The sequence below is a fragment of the Schistosoma mansoni genome, chromosome 1 (genome assembly GCF_000237925.1).
Source record: "Schistosoma mansoni strain Puerto Rico chromosome 1, complete genome".
NCBI lineage: Eukaryota > Metazoa > Platyhelminthes > Trematoda > Strigeidida > Schistosomatidae > Schistosoma > Schistosoma mansoni.
The window spans coordinates 54650111-54672237 of NC_031495.1; the positions used below are offsets into that span (position 1 = coordinate 54650111).

Consider the following 22127-nt stretch of genomic DNA (forward strand, 5'->3'; position numbering starts at 1 on the left):
TCTTGCTTTGCCGATCCTCGCCCCCATATCTGCATCAGATCCACCGTGTTCAGTTAACCTGTTATTATTAATAAAATATTTCCTATGACAAGTTATATTTTGGGTCATGAAACTTGGCAATAATAAGTAACAATTCAGTTTCATAAAATAATAAATACTAAGCAAATAAAATTATATGAAAGTTTTTCATACTAGACAAATGTTTTATAAATATTATTATTATAGTTTATTTGTATGATAGAATAAAAATTGTCCAGTCTAACCAATAAACTCGAACTACTGGCCTTAATTCATGTATTCATTGTTCTAAATTTATTTACACAAATTATTGGAACCACTAAATAAATAATTTCATTTTATAAAACCAATTGAATTACTTAAATTTGTTTATATTAATAATCTATCAATATAATAGTACACATATTAACTCTTAATCATTGATATATATATAAAATTCCAAGGTAAAACAATAATTTAGTAGTTAGATTTAACTTTACAGTTAGTTAACATTAACTACAATTTATACAAGCGATTGTTCGAAGAAATTTCATTTATATTAGGGTTCATTCAATTTGTATGAAGATCATGATGTGGATGATAATATTTGCTAGTTGGATTCTTGCTGTGTATGGTAAGTGAAACTTTAAACATTATGTGTAATGTATTTCATGTTAATTTGAAAGTATCTTTTTTTGAACAGTTCATAAATTGTTGGCCTAAAATGAACAACAAGTGAACAGTTGTTATTCAATATGAGGTATTCTATACAATAACATTTGACTAAACACTGAAATCCTAAGACGTTTTTCCATTTTCATTAACCTTTAGAGTTGTAAGGTAGAAGGTTTCGTTTGAATAGATAGCATCAGTTTAAACTAAAATAAATCATCTCTTTTTTTCACTGTGGAGATAAAGCATATTCAAATATGAAATGGATTCTCTATTTAAATATCGAAGAAAACTAACGTCTGTTTCAATCCCAATCAAACCCCATAACTTTTAATATTCCCATTACCTTTATTATCTAATACACTAGCATATATTATAATAACTAAACTTATGAAACGTGGATGAAAATATCCAATCTATCAAACTCCTTATTAGCAGTGATGTTAACGGTATATTTTAGTAATGTACATAGAGAAAATTACGTGTAACTTTCATATTAAGAAAACGTGAAGTGAAGTTAGCACATATTTACCACAAACACAGTTACGTAAGATAATTTAAACAACTATCTCATATGTAGGCAGAATTTTTGTACCAGTCTGGTTAAAAAGTAGGTTTGTTTGTTGGAAATTATTGTTTATCTTCATTTTTAAATAGTTAACTACTTCTGGTCAGTTATTTACATCAACTGTACAATTAAACAAATCCATTATTGAATTTTCAAACACTATCCTCCAAAACTAAAGGCGGAAAAAACTAAGAATAGGTATGAACACCATACTTTTATACTTGACCAATACAAGACATCAAGAAGATTTGGATAAAGCTGTTGAAAATGGCAGTAATTTTAGACAATGAACATACATCTTGTTTTTAATAACTAAATATGAATCATAGAATAATCATCTGTTTACCATTTAAAAGCATCGAATATTTGCTTGTTATCGAAAAAAAATCCCGAAGAATATACGAACATTCAAGATATTCAAACACAATTATATGAACGAAGAATATTCAGCGATTCAAGATATTCACTTAATAGTCTTTAAAGTTAGTTCATATTTGCATATATGAGATAACAATCAATACAGACTGTGTTATTTAAAGGTCACCAATTTCAATTTACCATCATTTTCGCTATATTACATCAATAAAAATTACTTTCCTTTCATATTTTTAGCTCCGATTCAAATTCACGGTGAAGTTGAGGACCCCATTGCTTTAGATAACCAAGTGGAAGAGGGATTAAATGACCAAATTCTAAATGAATATGAGGCTTTTTATATTTATGACCATATGGTAAGTGTGCCAATGTTGACAGAATTCTCTGGTTTTTATTTTCCGAATCGTATTTGAAAAAATCAAATCAAAATCATCAAGACAGACTTGTTATTCTTGGTGTTACAGATGTCATTACGATAATTTATGATCTGCCTATTGATAGATCGTTTTAATTCACCTAAAATAAAGAGTTTTATCATGAAGTAATTAATGATGGAAACGAAATTCAAATTCGCGATGGTTTCTTTCGCTAATAGTGATAGGAACAACAACATATACAGACTAATGAGAGTAAAGATTAACGCTACAACTGTTACTATACAAACACCTCGAAATCACATTTGAACAAGTTGTTACTTGTAGTTGATTCATCTTATAAATTACCATGTTAGTAGATGAAGGGGAGACTTTCTAAATACTTATAATAGAGGGTAGGGAATATCAACGACTGTAAATCTACAATTTAATAACCTTACTAATATTTATTATCTATTAGTGTCCAAAATTTTCTGATCTATCGTAATTTTAAAAAAAAATAAAACTATTTGTCTTAACCTACAATATGAAGCACATATACATATAGTTTATTGATATTGGTTTATCTTATAACCATTTAAATGAACAGTATGTAATTTTTTTATCAGTTGAATAATTATGTCATAAATCTCAATATAGATATTCTTTATCGGACGAGAGAAGGAAAGTCGTAGTGATTACTTGAAAAATAAATAGATACAATTCTGACTAGGCTTGTACGCGAACTTTTTAATCTTCCTCTGATTACTATGTTAATGCATATAGTTCACCATACTTGTTACATAAAGTATCCGTCATAAACAATCAGTTGGCATTCAATTCTCCTAAATACTATCGAAATGTTATTAACTACTTGACAGATTATATTTGTCAATGATTCAGATACTAATCTTACACATCGATTTGTTCTCAGAAGGAATTGAAATGTGATTGATTTAAATATGGTAACTTATTAGTTTTAAAAGTAGATCTGAAGATAATTTATGTAAAATATCGTTTTCAATTACAAATAACAATTACTCAGGTTCATTTACATTGTACTTCTTTATAATAGATATATCACTATGGTATTTGTTGTATTCCAGTAAAAAAATATGATGAGAAGATTTAACGATACAGCAAATGATTTCACCCTGTTTGCTTGATTTATAGGATAAAATATTATGTATCTAGAACTATTTATCTTGTATTTTCGATGTACAGACAAAATTAATGTTATCAACCAGATATCTCTAAAATTCAAGGTATGCTTAATTCTCTTTATTACCTAATCGTAATGTAAAAACTGAAGTTTAATAAAATAACCGAAAGGAAAGTGATATTAAAGAAAAGCCAGTCACTAATTAGTCGCTTCAAATAATATCAACATTCAATAGTAAGTTTAAATAAAATGAATTCAAGTATCTTTTATTCATACACAACTCAAAATGAACACTGACGCAAATACTTCAGTGTGATATAATACTAACTATCAAGTAACACATAGACTGTTTAACAGTTTGTCTTGTACAACGCAACAGGTGTGTGCCATGATCTTCAGGAATTAATATTTTATGGGACTCCAGCTGTAGATTACAAATATCCTCGAGGATTTAGATTGCAAATAACAATTGAAAGCAACTTACGCTATTAGCTGAAGTAGGATTGCTCTGAAAGGATACTTAAAAGAACTAATTTATGCAACAAAATCTTCATTTAGATTACTAAACCGCCAGTCTGAGTTGTATGGAAATGACTAAACTTCCTTGACGGAGTCTTTATGTTCATAGGAATTAGTAGTTTGAGTCTTCTGGTAGTTAACTTTTCAACAGTTTTATGCTTCTATAACTTTACCACCTTTATCAAACTTCTCAACCTCTATTTTTCTGGTTTACTTTATTACCATTTTACTAGACAGGGAGTTGTACGTTTGATCCCCGGTGAGGTCATAGATGCTCACTTCTGAAGTGCCTCATAGTAAAATGAAACAGTAATTCAGTGCTTCCAGGTTTTAAATAGTTGTCTAATTTAAACCATTTCTTTACCTCAATAATATTCTATTTCAGTTGACTTCCTTTTTGGTTTAATTAGTGAATTGTGTTTAACCAAACTAGTTTATTTTTGTATAAAGATTTTACGTTATCTATGTAAATTGAAATATATGATCATATTCGTAAAACGATTTTCGGTTGATATATGAGGACTACTGTTTCCGAAAATTCTGACAAAAATTTTTTTAAAAAAAACTCAAAAATCTGGTTACAAATATGATGAAGCTTAACTTTCTAATCTATTTGAATTCGTAATTTATAATTGGAAACTAGACTATTAATACATTGGTAACTTTATACAGAATGTATGTTTTAAGCTTTATAAACAGTTTAGTTTTTTTTAAAAAAAAAGTACAATTTTTTAAGTTGAATAAAGAATTACAAATTAAAAAACCAATTTAAACCCTTCAAAAAATTTGGGATTTATCTGTAAATAAATGAATCTCAAATCAAATATGCACAGTTTAACTAATACAATGTGTATATATATACGTATTACTGTTTACATACTAACCACGTGTGAATTCAACTCCAATTCGTTGTTTCATATAATAAGATTAAAAGTAAATTTTATGATTATTACTCATATTTTTTAAGCATAAATATGAATAACAATAATAATAATAAAAATTATTATTTTCAAAAAATCAATATTTTGCATCATTCAGAACGTAACAGATCTATCTACATAAACACATGTTAACAAATCTATTCAAAGTTTTTTTGTGTTATTTTTCTTATTTTAAAATTTGAATTTGAAACGATATTGTGCACTCGTACATTAAATATTTTAATGATAAGTGTAGGGGGTGAGAAATAAAATCTCTAATGATGCTTTATAAGGGAAGCTAAATAGTTAACTAATAAGTTATCATTATAATGTTATAAAAATAACAATAATGCAATCTTTAGTAACTGTATTTATAGTGAGTGGATAGAATTGAAAACTACTACAAAATATTATTATTTAGTATAACATTTCTTTATTATTGTATAATACATGATCACTTTACACAGATATGAAATTCATAAAATTTTGCTTACATAACATTATTAATGTAATACACCTTAAAACGATAAATCGAATTAATAAAGATTGATTTAAAATTCTATCATTTGGGGAAAAATTGCCAACTGATAGATTCAATTAGTTTACTCAAGAAATAACACTTTTTTGAAAAGACTGATACAAAATAAACGTGATGACCCTTTGTTGATGTGTAATGGAGTAGTTCTTATAACACATGTAACTAAGTAATGACTATTTCATGATTAAAAATGTCAAGAATCTTGACCATAACTCCTGCCTTGACATGACGGTCAGGCTTGCATATTTGTGGTGATCCAGTAGAGCTATATTGGTTGCAACATATAACTCATGTTACGCAAGTTAACTGAACAGTGATAAGACTGAAAGCAACAAAATCATGTTTCGAGGGCGTAATCACACCACCGACTGTATAAAAGACTGGTAGCAGTAAGTCAGTTACGTCAAACAACCAGTGTCGGCGGCTACTTTGTTTTACCACAAGACAAAGGGGCATTTAGGAAAGCTCGATTCAAAAATGAAGCATCTTACCTTATCAGAAAGAGTTCCGTCGCTAACTATAAAGCCTCAAAAATAATGAGTTAATTCGTCTAAAACTACTTACAAGAAATGGCTTTATGTGACCACCTTCAAGTAGTTATCTCTTGAGAACCACAGTCATGCTCCCAAAGTGTCAAGGCCAATTCTTAAACCAGTTTCTGTTTTAGATGGTTCCAGAAGAAGAACACCACTGCGTGTGCGAGCGGGATGTGACAACTACCCTCGTGTGTACAACAGCACTTGAAAATTTTTTCCTTATTCCGTTAGTACATCAAAAACCTTTCACAACTACCAGTTGTAACATTGGTAATATCTGTCAGTCACTTTCTTCGTGTTAGCACAAAAGATAGGGATCATAATTTATTAGGTTTATAAGTACTTCATTGATTTCGTGTTCTCTTAGCTAGATGATTTAATTGTAAAGCCTTCATTGTTGTTCGAGACAATATCAATATCGCTTATTACAAAATGAAGCACCTATTTTAGCAAATCATCTCTACCACTTTTATTTTATATATGTTTTGTACAATTCGTGAGAAATTTTGAGAGAACAGAGGAATTCATGTTCTCTAGAAGTTTCTGGTTGTGAATAGCTTAGTGAAATTCTCAGTGGGAAAGTGATGTATAAATCTAATTCTTTTCACGTATCTCCATGTCGTTATACATCAGCGATTTCATTTACTTTGATGTTCATTAATTAATTTCTAGATATAAAAATTTATGAAATGGCATTAATCTACTTTTCCATCTTTCCACTCCAACTGTAGGTGTCTTACCTATCTAGGCCAGAGGTTGGATTGTCAGGTTTCGCGAAATTTTTCCGTGAAAGTGCAAACGAAGAATTGGAGCATGCCCGTAAATTCAGTGAATTTGTCAATAAACGAAACTCAAAGGTTGTCCTGAAAAATATTTTAGTGAGTGACAAAATACATTAACGTTTTGTGTGATGTTGAAATGAACAAGTTGTACCGTTTCTTATCTAAACCAAAATAATGTCAACTTTATCATAGTAAACCTAAACAAGAATAAAATGAACTTGGCTGATGTAGGTCATCATAATAGGGCTCGATATTTGTTTGGATCAATATATATATATATATATATATATATATATATATATATATATATATATATATATATATATATATTGGGAAAATCGTTGTATTCGATAAATTTATGTTATAGGGGGTATCAATGTGGGTGTGAAAAAAGTTATAATACTGCACTAAAATTTAAATATAAAACAGCAATTTCAGGTCGAAAATAAAAAAAACTAGTGAATAGTAATCACATTAGGTAAACCGAATGATATTTGTCATCAATTAGAGGGGTGAGAGGATTCTAAATAAATGCACTTTACTGTGATTGCAAAAGTTTATCTGTCTCGAACCACACTGAATAACACTCATGAAATGTAGTATCAGGTTATATCAATGGTGATAACTAATCGCATACAAAAACCATAGAAATAAACATTTAACCAAATGAACTTCATTCTTAACTGAAATATATAAATGATCGTTCAGTTGCCACGCCACATTTCGTTTCCTACATCTTATACATTTATTATTTTATCTAGTTATTTGTGGTTCACGTATTGTAGAAAAAAGTTGTTTACAACTTTTCACTGCTCGGATTAAATCAATTTAAAGAGAAAGGATTATAAATTAAAGAATGATGTTATATCATACGTCGTTAAACACCCATAAATGTTGATAATATTATTAATTTAAATTGAAAATGATTACACCAACGATTACAGATAATTTATGATCAGTTTTTTTTACATAATTTTTCCGATTTCTACAAATGATTTTGGCTCTTCCTAGATAGATAGATAGATCGAAAATAATGAGTAAATAATATAGAACCATATAATTATATCTAACCATGGTATTAATGTAGAACCTATCGTGAGGTTATGTTGGTTCGTTACAATTTAAACTGTTGTTTGACTTCGATCATTATGACTTAGCATCAATGTCCAACCCTTCAGAATGTTTTCCTTTGGCTCACTACATCAAGAGGAAGTTAACAGAATCTTTGGACCAATATTTTGGAGAGTTATTGGTTCCGGATGAGTTAATTTTGAGAAAATCGTTGTTTTCTGTAAATATGGCGATGAGTGAGATTAATGATCTTATCAATCCATATTAATTGGGCATAATACTTTGGTTTCATCACAAAAACAATTCATTTTTTCGGTATTAATCGTGAATTTACTTAGTACTATGGTGTACAAATTGAAGATGATAATTTCGAGTGTCAACTATTTGATAAACGTGCTTTATGAATGATAAATTGTTATTCGGTTAAATAAATGACTTCAGGAAATTCACAAAAACCAAATCAAAATAAAATGACATTTAAATCACACCATTATATAATCATTCAACTCAGTTGAAGATAAGTAATTAGACTTATAAATGCATCAGATGTTTTTGAGATGATCTTATTTAGTTATTTAAAACACTTCATATGACTTGGTACAGAATAGATGGAATATTGGCTTGCAGTGGAAGCCAGGACACGCGTTTCATCCTATTTGGGTCACGTCAGCTGGATGTGTCTGGATCTTATTTTATATGACTATTTGTTTGCCTAGATACACAGACAAAAAGGAGTCTTGTGAACAATTTGAAAGGAAATCTGAATATCTTCAAAATGAGTTCTCCAATTAGAGAAGTATGTTGTTGCTAACTAATCATACGCTTTCTTTAGTGCATAAAGTGTTAGCTGGATGTGAATGTATTCATCCGATTTTATTCCTTGTTAGTTGAATAAATTTCAGTATAAAAGTAAAAAAAATCATATCGTACATTCATAGAGTTAAATCACCTAAGGATAATGCTTGATATTCAAAAGATTGTACAGAAGCAAAATACTAGAAAAGAGTGCTTATATATCTGCTGTATGATTAAGCACTATAGTTCTTGATAATGGGACACGAAAAACAAATATATTCAATCACTGATCTCTTTTTCGAGTACTGTGGAATCTTGGGATAAGAACAATGACTTTGGATTTCGAGAGCAAAGTGAAGAAGTTAATAGATTTAATTGTTTACATCTGTAGAAAAATGTACAATACAGCATTAACAACAATCAACCTTAATTTTTTTTCTTACAGTTAAATTTAGAAGCATAGTAGAACTTAGAACTAATCGATGAAGTCAGTGATTGTTATCGCACTTTGTAGAGGAAATCGTTGACTTCTTGCTTGAGGTCCGAATAAAGATTAGTTACTCAAATAGTAAATTTTAACTTAAAAATCAACTGAGACCTCCAGAAATAGAAATTTCTGTGTGATTTTATACTTTACTAATATTATAAGCTAGCAAGCTGAAATTTATGAACTCCTTAATATTACTTGATCTGGCTAATAAGGCAAACAATTAACCTGTTTCACAATTTACTGTGTTTGACTGTTTGATTTTTGTTATACTAGAATATACACTTTACATGTAATAATTAGTAGATCATAGAAATTATGTAACATAAAATTAAACAGAATTGAATGTCTAAATGAATTAATTTCTTTATTCATAATTGATGAATGTTTTTATTTCTCACTATATATAATCCCATCAAAGAATTCTTTTTGGCTGGATCATTTTCCCATTTATGGACACTTTCATGACAATTATAAACGCTTTTCAATACATTACATATGATATCGAGTTTTTTAGACTAGTGATGACATAGCAGCTTGCTTGATATAATTCAATTGGTACTTAAAGTATTAAACAAGCATAACAATTGTCATTACTCGTTAATCAATCACTTGTAAACTGCTTAGTTCTGTAAGTTGTTCATAGTCTTGATAGCTCAAAGACAACTTCTCAGATTGCGTATTCGGGTCACATAAATTTGAGTTTCTTAAGAAGCATCAGTTCCCCAAAATTATAAATACGTCTTTCTGAAGAGTACCAGCAAGTATAAAACCTATGTCCACAGTTTCCTTCCGTTTACCTACAACTGCCTAACACTTCGTTCCCTTTATTTATTTCCCTTACTAACGTATTGGTTCTACAGTATAACGGAAGTGGTTAGTGACACATCACTTCGAAACAGTTATCAGATCACTTTCATTTATTGATAAGTCACATAATTGTATGTATCCTATTTCCATTAACCCGTATTACATCTAAAATGTGCTACGTAAATGAGCTGAAACTTCTAATTTACTAGCAGTGAAACTGCCATTTTATTTTGACTTCTCGATTTTCACTTACCTATGTTAATGTTGATTTTGTGGCTATAATGATTGATGTATTCTTTTACAGTGTCCCAAATTTTTTTGACTGGACGACTAAAACTTCCGAAAACAATATGTCCTCTGTCATAAAATCTTAAGTGAATAGTTTAGGATGAAACATCTTTTTGGTTCTCGAAATAACAAGTTTACATGAATGCAAATGTTATAACGAACATATTTAAATTACTAAAATGTTGTAAAAAGTGTGTTAATGATATATTACATTAGCATATTGTTTGCTTGATATCATAATACTGGAAGAAAACATAAGTACAACAATGTCAAGTTCATAACTTTTAATTTCATGTACGTATAAACAAGCTTTTCATGTCAATATTATTAGGAGATTCATGAGTAAGATTATATAGATTTCTGATATTCAGGCACGATGATGAAATGGCCACAAATAGATCACAGTAACTCAAATCCATCCTTTCTCTATGCCCCTCAGAATTCTGAATTTAGAAACTGTCTATTTTTAATGTTACTTAAACTCACTCGCTCATTAGGAACCATATTTCTACTGTTTGCCTTTATGTAATATTCGACACTAATATCTCCATTTTGCTTCTCGTCATGTTCATCTCTGTTGCATGTTTCTTTAAAGTATAGAGACTTGAACCGATACCTTGTCGTTTCATGCTTCACACTTGATAGTGACTGGTTATACAGTACACAGAAAGAGCTAATCGAGTTTCGTGTCAAACACATTCGGTTTGGTAGTGCTAAGTCGGAAAAACTTATTTCAATAGACAATCTTACATATTATGAAATGAGGTATCGTTGCAAGTTTCTAAAAAACTGAATATAATGAAACTAAACATAATCTCCATTAAGGACGGCTAGTGGTTGGAGAACAATACTAAAATAGTTAGTACTCGAAAGTTGAACCATACCACCCTGAGACTCCTTGAAAATGTACAGTAACAAGTTCACACGACATCTAACACAAAATACTTGTATATTATAGCGGGTACAATATCTATGATTGACTTAAACAGCCGTAACCAATAGTTTTATTACTGTAAATGCAAATAAATATTTTTAGGCGATCATAAAAATATACCAGCTTCATTAACTAGTCAGCAGATGGATTATGGTTTGTCTGATTGATAAATACACACTGAACATGCATAAATTACTTCTCCGAACAATTTGATGAATAACAATGTTCATATATATATTAGTTTGTTATCTTATAAACAATGCAAAAATATTGAATACATTTTATTCCGTATTAGTGTATAATTACGTGTGAAAAAAGTAAATTTAATCAGTACTTACCTTCCCATGAAAGTCAATTAGACCCATATCACACCACATTTATATATATGAAGCTTTCCTCAACATCTGTGTACTCTGAATTTTCATTTCATTTAAATTTTTTTAAAGCTTAACTTGTTTCTTAAATAAGAGATATTCCATCGATACAGTAATTCATCAAATTATCTACTCAACTTAAATTTCTCGTTCTAATTTTAAATTATTAAAAACAGAAATTGGATCATAAATCCTATTTCTATAGAATGAAGTCTCTGTTAAATAATAAGAAAAAAAGATTGATAGACATGTCAGTGATAAATATCAGAATCAGCAAAGGAAATATTTTATAAATCAACACTACAATATAGTATCGCATTTCTCAACAAAAAACCACAAGGTACGAACATCCGTAAGTAGGTGGTAGGCCAAGTTTGGGAACAATAAAAATAAGTAGCTGTATATAAGAATCTAATACATCACTTCAAATGGATATACTACATGATGGTGTTTCAATTGGTTGTGTCACATACATTATATATGATTATTCCTTTGTCCAGTTTTCCTTCCTTTAATTCTTCTCATGATTTGATTTCGGATGAACAGTTTTAATCAATGACAAAAATTCCATTGAGTTCAATACAATAGGTTGTTAAGCTTTTGATTATTATATGAGGCTATTGTTCATAGACTAGAAAATTTAATGATAACTTTCATGATTTCGTGTACTAAAAACACGTCGTCATGAAAAAGCTTTATTTCCCATTAGTTTAAGTGTTAAAATACTAACGCAAATAGGATAGAATCTGGCCTAAATCTGTTCGAATTCAGCTCAAGATGAGCTATTTCATACCAGAATGGTGTCAGTCAGTCAGCTACAACTTGGGACCCGGCACATAAATTCATCGGTCCAAGTTGCCACACTTCATTAGCACAACAAGATGAACAACGAATTTATAGATGTAGTTAAGTTAATGGTGGTGATATATAAAAGAAAGATTGTATATAAGGATGTAGTACATGAAAAAAGAAAAATATCAAGCCATTTTAATCTCATAGTTTAAGAGAAGACAGAGAGTGTATACACCTACGCCATTGTGATCTATTCTGAGCCATCTCACACAGAGTCTCCAACCAATGATTATAATAGTTGCATATAACCAAACCAAGTAGTCTACATCTATCAACATGGCTCAGGCTAGAAGTTAGTGACTTCAAGCACTGATGCCATGTTTTGGTTTGGCCTCCCCTAACTCTCTTCCAACCATTCCCTACACTAGTCAGCATGGCGCGTCGTGGTAATCGGTGTTCAGGCATACGTAACACGTGGCCCAACCATCTCAGTCGATGAAGATTCATGACCTCATCAACTGATTTACCATCATTCCCTAATACCCTGCGTCTAACCTCACCTCACTATTACTTACCCGGTGATCCCGGCAGATGCGAGCAATATTTCTAAGGCACATGTGGTCAAATACTAGTGACCTACGAGTATCTTCTACTTCTAATGGCTACGTTTCGCAGCCGTAAAGTGGAACAGAACGAACTGCTGCGCAGTATACTCGTCCTTTAATTGATAGACAAATATGTCGCCTTCTCTATAGATGACGTAAGTTGACGAAATTCAAACGAGCTTTTTGAATCCGTGCTGAGATTTCGTCACACACCAACCCATTAGGACTGATCAGACTTCCAAGATAAGTGAAGTTGTCCACGCGTTCGACTACTTCACTCCCTATCCTTAGTTCAGGTGTTAACGCAAACCAGTCCTGAAGCGATAATTTACATTTAGAGAGGGAGAAACACATCCCAAACATTTTGAGATTGTTGTTCAGTGCTAACAAAAGATTCTGCATTTTATCAGCGCCTTCACCAAACAGTACTATGTCATCTGTGTATTCTAATTCGATAAGTGAACCTCCTGGTAGGAGATCAATGCCCGAAAATTCAGTCGACGAGAGTGTTATTTCCAGCAACAGGTCTATAATGAAATTAAACAAAAATGGGGATAGTGGACAGCCTTGACGGACACCACTTGAGGTTGTAAAATCATATGACAGTTCGTCATAAGCTCTTACTCGACTAGTTGTGTTCGAGTAAAGAGCCTTCACAAGGTTTATGTACTTCTGAGATGCCCCGTTCAGTGACAGACTGCCACAGAACCCCTCGGTCTACAGAGTCAAATGCTTCTTTCAAGTCAAGAAAAACTATCATTGTCGGACGCCGATAAGCATGTCTGTGTCCTAAGATCTGGAGAATGATGAATATGTGGTCGATACAGCCATGACCAGGTCTGAAGCCAGCCTGATTTTCTCGTGTTTGCAGTTCACGAGTCTTAGTTCGGTGCCCGATAATTATCGAGGCTAGTATTTTAAATGCTATATTAGTCAAACTAATCCCTCTATGGTTATCACAGGATGATTTTGACCCCTTCTTATATATTGGGACGATTGTTTCAGCCAGTATAGCTCGATCGGTTCATCACGATAGGCAAACCCGACCACCATGTCAAGGTGGCAGCAACGGAATAATGAGAGATAATTAACAAGTGTAAAAGTAGCAAAATTAAAGTGGTAAAGAGAAAATATAATTTTAAAAATTTATCGAAAGAAAAAATAAACTAGACGAAAACTTATGTAGTGAGATTGTGGTTAAGATTTAAAGAATGACAAAAATGTGTACATCTGCTTAAGAACTTTGATCGCTTAATTTAAATTACGTAGTTATCCACTATGATGAATCATGAAGACCGACCAGAAAGCATATGTTCACTCATATTGTTTAAATTAGTGATTAATAAACTAATGGCGCGTTTCTTTTCAAAAACCTCCATAGATTCAATTCATTGGGAAACTAGCATTTAATTTTCATATTCAGAATTTGATTCACAATGTAATCATTTATGATAGAGATGGATGACAAGTAAAAACAGTATCCTTTAATATTTTCTTACAGCTGTTTAATTCTAATCATTTTTATGCTTTAAATGAGACCATATATAATTTAAAAATTTCGCACTCTCTTCGTCTTATTTATTAACTCAATTAACTACACCGAAATTGAATGATAATTTACGTTTCAGATAGAAAAACCGATCAACATATTGAAATTACTGTGAGTTATGGACAGTAGAGGCAGTAACTGTTAGTGGGATTAAATCTAGTTTGTGTTTTTTAGAAGTGGACAATGAGCGGACATATACATTAGTTTAAATCAGTATTCCGATTCATTCTTCAGTAGGAGACCGACAAATTATTCAGTACGTATGTTTCATTTAAAACTTCTGAACATCTCCAGTTCATTTAGTTTGTAACCACTGCATATTAGAGAGTAACTTTTATTGATTTAATTTCAATTCCTATCATAAATAATATTGAGTTAACATAAACGTTATGCTTTCCATCCAGTATGTTGAGCTTAGCAACATTGACAGACATAGAACACAGTTACAGACAACTGTGCGCTTCTGAAATACCTAGTGATAATTATTCTTCGGTATGCAGCATTCACCCTCTAAATGAAAAGAAAAATGGCCGATACAGTATACTTAATAGACATTAAAAATCTTACCAATAACCAGTCAATACATAGATAGTTTAATTCAAATTGTATTTAAAATAATAAAAGTAGTTAAATTTTTATTTATTAAGTATAAAAGGTTTACTAAATATGTACTTTTAACAATTTTCAAATTTCTGTCATGTTTAAATACCTATTAAAGAATTAAACACTTAACACATTGTCACCTAGATTAAAATACACATTTTTATCACACACTATGCATTTGATAGTATCTTCACAAAATACTAAACAAGTTGATTATTTTCATGAAAGGTTGTCTACTCACTTATAGAACTATTTACAATAATTATCCTTTCTGTCCTCTCCTCCTCTCTATATTAATGAATATTTCGATCCTCATTACATAAATGGATTTCAATAATTTCTAGAAAAAAGATCGTATCAATGAAGTAAGTATATTTCATAAGTAAATTTAATATCATAATTTATACATATATTCTAGTAAGCCAAAAACATGAGATTTACAGTTTAGAAAAATAATAATTTTTTTATTTGAATCATGTCAAAATACGTACAATTTATAGTTAAATTTAATAGAGCAGTTATAAGAATCTATTGTTCGTGAACTCAAATGACATAAGCAAAGATGGATAGTGGCTAGCAGTGGAATCCGGAACGCGCGTTTCGTCCTATTTGGGACTCGTAAGCTGGATGTACCTGCATCTCAGATTTGATGTTCACTCTGGGACTCGAACCCAGTACCTTTCGTCTCAACCGCTAGCCACTATCCATCTTTGCTTACCATGCTTGTGAATCAAGGCTATATCGAGGCAATACGCACAGTATGCACATATGCCAATTAGAGACTGACCAGTTGCAGTTCTAAACATCAATGGGAAGATCCAAACAAAAAATACTAAATAAATTTCAACTTCACCCCATCGCACAAGCAAGTGGTTATCAGGACTCAGTGGCCGAGTGGATAACGCGATGGCGTTTGAAGCGAGGGTACTGGGTTCGAGTCCCAGAGTGAACATCAACTCTGAGATGCAGGTACATCCAGCTGACGAGTCCCGAGTCGGACGAAACGCGCGTCCTGGATTCCACTGCTAGCCACTATCCATCTTTGCTTTATTATTTATATTTAATTTTTTCACCTACCATTATTATTTATTTCAATTCATGTCCTATGTAATTGATTATTTACCGCTCACATTGAAGTGAGTTAAAACTTGAGCTGATGGTTATTTGTGCCAAATCTTACTTTTTTGATGACCGACTGATCGAATTAGATTTTCAAATTTTGTTGTAAAACAGAAATAAAACGCGAAAAACGTCACTAATACATAAAACGACAGCTAAGTGTTTAACTCGATTCTGCTTTATTAAATATAAAATATTCTTGTTAACCAAAGAAATCAAACTTCTTGAACTCAATTTAACTAAAGTAAATACGAACACTTTTTTTCGTTCTGTTTAAATTACACGCTCTATTACACTGTCATTGTTTGGTTTACTGTTCTATCCTATATTTCCTTATAAGTGTTTTATAATTTTAATTATTAAGAAATAAAACTCGGATAATAAAAATGAGATTGGTCATCGTTACAGATAGTCTTTTATTAGGGGAAATCTTTATGTCATATTCCCTACTTAATTAATTGACTATACCTCTAACAAGTGCTTACAATTAAATATTAATTTTTAACAGCATGATGGACCAAAAAACAAAATGAAAACACTTAGTCATCAAGGTTGTTGCAAATTTATTCGTATGGAACTGTCATGAGAAAAATAAAAACCATAATTCGTACTTTAACGATAAATACCAGTTTATTATATTACATATTACATAAACAGTCAATATCTTAGTACAAAAACTTGCTGAACAAGTTTTTTAATGTAGCGACGAAACTAACAACAACTGACCACTTGTTTTAGCTACTAATTTTGGATAAAAAAGTACTTTTGTATTGACTGATTATCGAATATGAGGTAACATCACGCTTGTTTGCTAATTAGTGTTGAACGAATCCTAGAAGTGAAGTTGCAGTTTAGTCATAGAATGATTGAATATAGTGTTATACGACGTTTTGATGTAATTTAGTGGTTTGAGACAAAACGTAAGATCTCCTTGGCCTAGTTTTTGTTCTAGTTGGTATTTATTATTAAGGTCCATCGAAGGAGCCGGTACACCTTATGAGGTTGGAACCCGGTTAACTCGGTATCCCAGTCAAATGTCACAACCAAGCTATCTAGTCAGTGACTAGTCTGTTGTAGAATTGAAATAAAATTAGAAATCTAATATTTTTGCCTGCCATCGTCTTTATTTGTTCAATGGCAACAGTTCTAATGACGTTTATTCCCTTTTACCATCGTTAATGTTACCATGACTTTAACTTCCTAACTATTTATCTCTCTTAATTTGGTCTTATTGTGTTGATAATATATCGCGGCTTGTTCCACTGCTATGTATTTCTGCCCCGTGATATGTTAATGATGGCTGACTCAAATTAATTAGTAGGTATTTATTCAAATTTTTGTTGACAGTAATCTTACTTGATTCATTTGTTTAACTCTAAGCATTACAACTAGTGAAAAAATCTGCTTAACATCAGTCCAGAATACATAATTTTGCAACAACTATTTTACAAATACCAGCTAAATTCATTAAATTAAAGAAAATATCTCACTGTGAAACAGAGAAATTGTGATAAAGCAATTGTCATACAGAACATAATATCCTTATTGAATCATAGGCATGTGTTGGTAGCAACTATTTACATGACTAACATTCAGATAGAAATAATTTCTAATCCTGTTATGCAAGAATAGTTCATGACAAATAATAGTATTCTCTTTCCGAAATTCAATTGTTTTATTTATTTCTGAATGCATAATTTAGTTAGTCGAAGGTTAAAATATGCCCTTTTAATTTATATAATCTTGAATTCGTTGAAACTTAATCATGTCAGCTGTAAGTCATTACTTTGACTTAACTTCATGCATAAATATCACAATAACTATTTACGTAATTGAAACGCTTTAGTTGAACTAATCGGTAGATACATTTTGATTGTTTTAAATAAATTAGCCACATTGTCATATTATTTCTTGCTTACAACGTATTCTATGATATAATGAACTTCATTAAATGGATCCTGGTAATACATATGCCAAAACCCATATAATTTACAAATTTACCAAGAACTCTACATGCCAATTTTTTTAAAATTTTACTCCATTCATGATTTAGCTTGCATCTTCAGGTGTACCAATGGATTTTAAAAATATTCATGAAGTAATTGATACAGCAATTGGAAAAGAACTTGAAGTCACTGCACACATCAATGCACTGCATAAATTAGCATCGAAAATGAATGATGCAACTGTGAGTTCTGATTATTTTATATGATTTCTATCAGAAGGGGGTTTTGTGGAGATTTTAGTAATTTTATATAGTTGAGATCATGAGTCAATTGAAGCTAGACCACCATGGAAAACCTGGAAGCACTCGACGGCCGTTTTGTCCTATTGTGGGACTCCTCAGCAGTGAGCATTCACGATCCCGCTTCGCGAGATTTGAACCCAAGACCTGTCGGTCTCGGAAATTAAAAACTATAGAAATTCTGCTAATGATCCTGATAATAATCTAAGAGTGCATAAAAAGCTATTGAAAATTAGTTTAGTAATCGGTAGTTAAAAAGTGAATCAAGACCATGTATCCAGTTTCAGTGGTTTTACGGATATCCAAGTGAATGATGAAATTCTCATTGATATTCAAACCAGAACTGATCGATTTATACAATGAAGTACTATCTTTTAAACTAATGAGTTACGTTAGTTATTCCTTTATCAAATGATATTGTATTTATTAGAATTTATGTGCATTTTAACTTCTTATTTTATTCTAACGCGATTTGTTGAGATAATCTGACTCACCAATTCCTTTTCCATCTGTCTTATTAATTACTCATCACTGTTATTACAAATAACACCGAACATTTTCATTCAGCTACTTAATTCCAAACTTAATCAATTCCTGCTCTTAATCTTACGTAATTACTTGCTAGAATTAACTGATTATGTAATGTCGTCTTAAATTCTCACCCGCTAAGTTACTAAGTGATTACTATCTTTAGGGAAAATATTGAGATATATTGATTGATCAAACGCCATTTATTGAGTACTGACCTAATACTTAATTGTGAAACCTATTTATAATTGATGAGCTATTACAAGAAACTAATGTCTCTCCACTTAACTCATATTTTTCAATACTACATAGGGAATATTAGAAACACTAAGGCCTTCTATAATTGAATAACTAGCTACTAATCAATTCACTGAGAATTCGCCTTGAAAAGTAACAAAATATCTACATTTCATTAATGTCTATTAACATTCGAATGTTATAACTCTTTCCAATCAGTCAATCATAAACAACATATAATCTGATATAAATACACAATAGAGCACGCTGCTATATAAATTTAGTATGAACTTTTCACCTGTTAATTTTAATAAACAAATAGGTAAGATATTGTAAACTAAATTTTATTGATTGATTTTTAAACTATTAGACCCTAGTTGAACTTTAATATTCATTAAAACAAAAAAGAAATCATATGTATTATCGTTGACATTTTATGGATCATTTTAATGATTGAATATTAGAGTGGTTTTAATCATTCTATGATAAGATATATGTAGTTTAATGTCTTCTCACCAATTTATAAGGTATTGTATCTTTTCTCCATTCAACAAAAGTTCATCATCATGACAAAAAGTAATTTATTTTAACATTATTGTAAACAATTTTCTTAAATTAGAAATTTCTAAACCGAATGTGATGAGTCAGGATACACTAGAAGTACTCAATTTATTCTACTCATTTGCCTAAGGTAAATACAGGGGTGTTTTTTTTCTTAATAACTTTGAGATGAGCCTTATGATCAATTGAAAAATGGAGAGTAATAGAGGAAAATACTATCTATTTATAAACTGAAAATTTATGGCCTAGTTTTTTGGTTACTTCATAAACCAGTTCAAGAATTAGTAGAAATAAGGAATGATGACTAGAGTTTGCATCATGAAGTTAGGGAGGTTTCAGTAATACTTATACACCTAATTATATAAATAGCAAGTGTAAAAATATTCATCGCTGCTTAGTTTTGACCATATTGCCCTCGAAATTATTAAGTCAAAGAATTTCTGTCTGATATTACCAAAATCTAAGTAGTCCGTAGTATAATAACTTTGCTTGTGTTAACTTTTCTTTATTGTTAAGAATGACTGATCCCACGATGTAAGTAAACCAACTCAGTTAAAGTAATTCACTGCAGCTTAGAACGACTTATTTCCTGTGTACAAGTTGTTAAGTAAATAATTAATTATTACTACAACTATTTTGAATATTTACATAGACACAAGATTTTTTGGACGATTTTCTACAAGAACAAGTGAATTCTGTAAGTAAACTAAGAGAAATGCGTGCTCGACTACATTTGGATAATAGTGCTGTTTATCTGATGGATAAAGAATTTCGTTGAACTGGTAATCTTTTTGCAACAATAAGACTATCTTTCATTTTTCTTCAAAATTGATAATTATTTCCTGCAATTATATGCAAACTGTAGACAATCATCACCCTTTTAGTATAAAAAAGGTTACACTGATTTTAAACATGCTTGATGTCTTTTTTTATCATTTATTTGGATGCATTGATAAGATATTACTTCAAGTGATTTGTTAATTTGATTTCCTTCATATTCTTAAACAATTAAATTCATATGGTAATGATGAGAAACTGATATTTATTTGACTAGTTTTAAAAGCATCATGGATACTGTATGGTATTTGATGTATTCTTAAAGGCAAGGAAGAAATCTGTAAGCACTTGATTTTAATTATTTGTCAGTGAAATGATTTTATGATCATTAAAGTAGATCGGTGAAGATAATATAATTTTGATTGTTAGGAGTCAGCTGGAATAAAATTACAGAGCTCCATACTAGGACAACACAACTGTGTCAGTGGATCCTGTTTTGAAATAGCTGTTTAGCAACTTAAATTGCAAACACACTAAATTTAGTTTATTTTTTTAAGTAATACATACGTGGAGAAAACTACAAATAGTAAAACATTGCAAATAATTCTTAGACAGATTAACTGAATTCTAAAACTACTTGTAATGCTGAAAATTACCACCTTGAATTTGTAAACTTTAAAAATGGGTATAGAAATTCGACATTCACTTCTGACATGAGCCGTATTTCAGAATCACAGGGAACACGTTCATTAGTCATCGCGTTTATCCATGGAGACGATGGATTTGAAGTCCTGCCTCGCTAGTTGCTTCACAAATGTAGTAGATTCTGATGAACAGTGACACTCATGCCGTTAAGCTAAAAGTCTGATATGTTTACTAAATAGATTTGAGTTTAACTCAAAAAGTAGATAATTTTTTAGTGATATTTGTTAAACGTGCTTGAATAATTACGTGGGGTGTCAATGTACTACTTAATACTTACCCAAGTAGCTTAAATAGATTTTTCAATGTTATGGTAGATTTCATCGCAAACGAATATTCGAAGATGGAAATATTTGATAGCATTTTGTTTCGTCAGTCCATACTTAACTATAAGCACCCACGACTTCCATACAGGATGTCTATTATCTCCACTTTTGTTCAATTTCATCATAGACCTACTGATGGAAATAACGTTCTGGTCGATTGAATTTCCGGGAATCGATCTCCTACCACGAGGTCCGCTTATCGACTTAGAATATGCAATCTTTTGATACCACTGAGCAACAGTGCCAGGATGTTTGAGATGCATTTCTCCCTCTCTAAATGCAAATTATCGCTTCAGGACTGGTTTGCGTCAACACCTGAACTAAGGATAGGGAGTGAAGTAGTCAAACGCGTCGACAACTTCACTTATCTTGGATGTCTAAACAAGCCTACTGGGTCGATGTCTGACGAAACAGATTCAAAAAGCTCGTTTGGCTTTTGTCAACTTATATCACCTATGGCGAAAGTGAGATATCCGTCTATCTATCAATTAAGGGACGAGTACACTGCACAACAGTTCGTTCTGTTCTACTTTACGACTGCGAAATGTAGCTATTAGAAGTAGAAGATACTCGTAAGTTACTAGTATTTGACCACATGTGCCTTAGAAATATTGCTCGCATCTGCCGGGATCACCGGGTAAGTAATAGTAAGGTGAGGTTAGACACAGGGTATTAGGGAATGATGTTAAATCAGTCAATGAGGTTGTGAATCTTTGTCGACTGAGATGGTTGGGACACGTATTACCTATACTTAACCACCGATTACTATGGCACGCAATGCTGGCTAGTGTCGAGGACGGATAGAAGAAAATTAGGGGTGACCAAACCAAAACACAGCATCCTTAAAGTAACTAACTTCTGGTCCGAGCCATGTTGATAGATGCAGACTACTTGGTTGTGGT

General features: G+C 31.1%; 1 protein-coding gene and 1 non-coding gene across 3 annotated transcripts; both read left to right on the forward strand.

The window, feature by feature from the left end:
• Positions 1–479: 479 nt before the first annotated feature.
• Smp_063530.1 (apoferritin-2) lies at positions 480–20470 on the forward strand (the record flags this gene model as incomplete). 2 transcript variants are annotated; one of them, XM_018794882.1, is made up of 6 exons in its annotated part: positions 577–631; positions 1850–1968; positions 6372–6518; positions 15075–15095; positions 17903–18037; positions 20073–20470. In XM_018794882.1, the coding sequence occupies 6 exons, from the start codon at positions 577–579 to the stop codon at positions 20196–20198; spliced, it is 603 nt and encodes a 200-aa protein (XP_018649251.1). In that variant the 3' UTR covers positions 20199–20470. The 2 variants fall into 2 exon arrangements, with proteins under 2 accessions (XP_018649250.1, XP_018649251.1); XM_018794883.1 differs by lacking the exon at positions 15075–15095 and having other exon boundaries at positions 480–631; positions 20073–20452.
• On the forward strand, positions 15615–15680 carry Smp_tRNA_00637_Gln_TTG.1.1. Its single transcript has one exon. It is a non-coding gene (tRNA).
• Positions 20471–22127: the final 1657 nt, after the last annotated feature.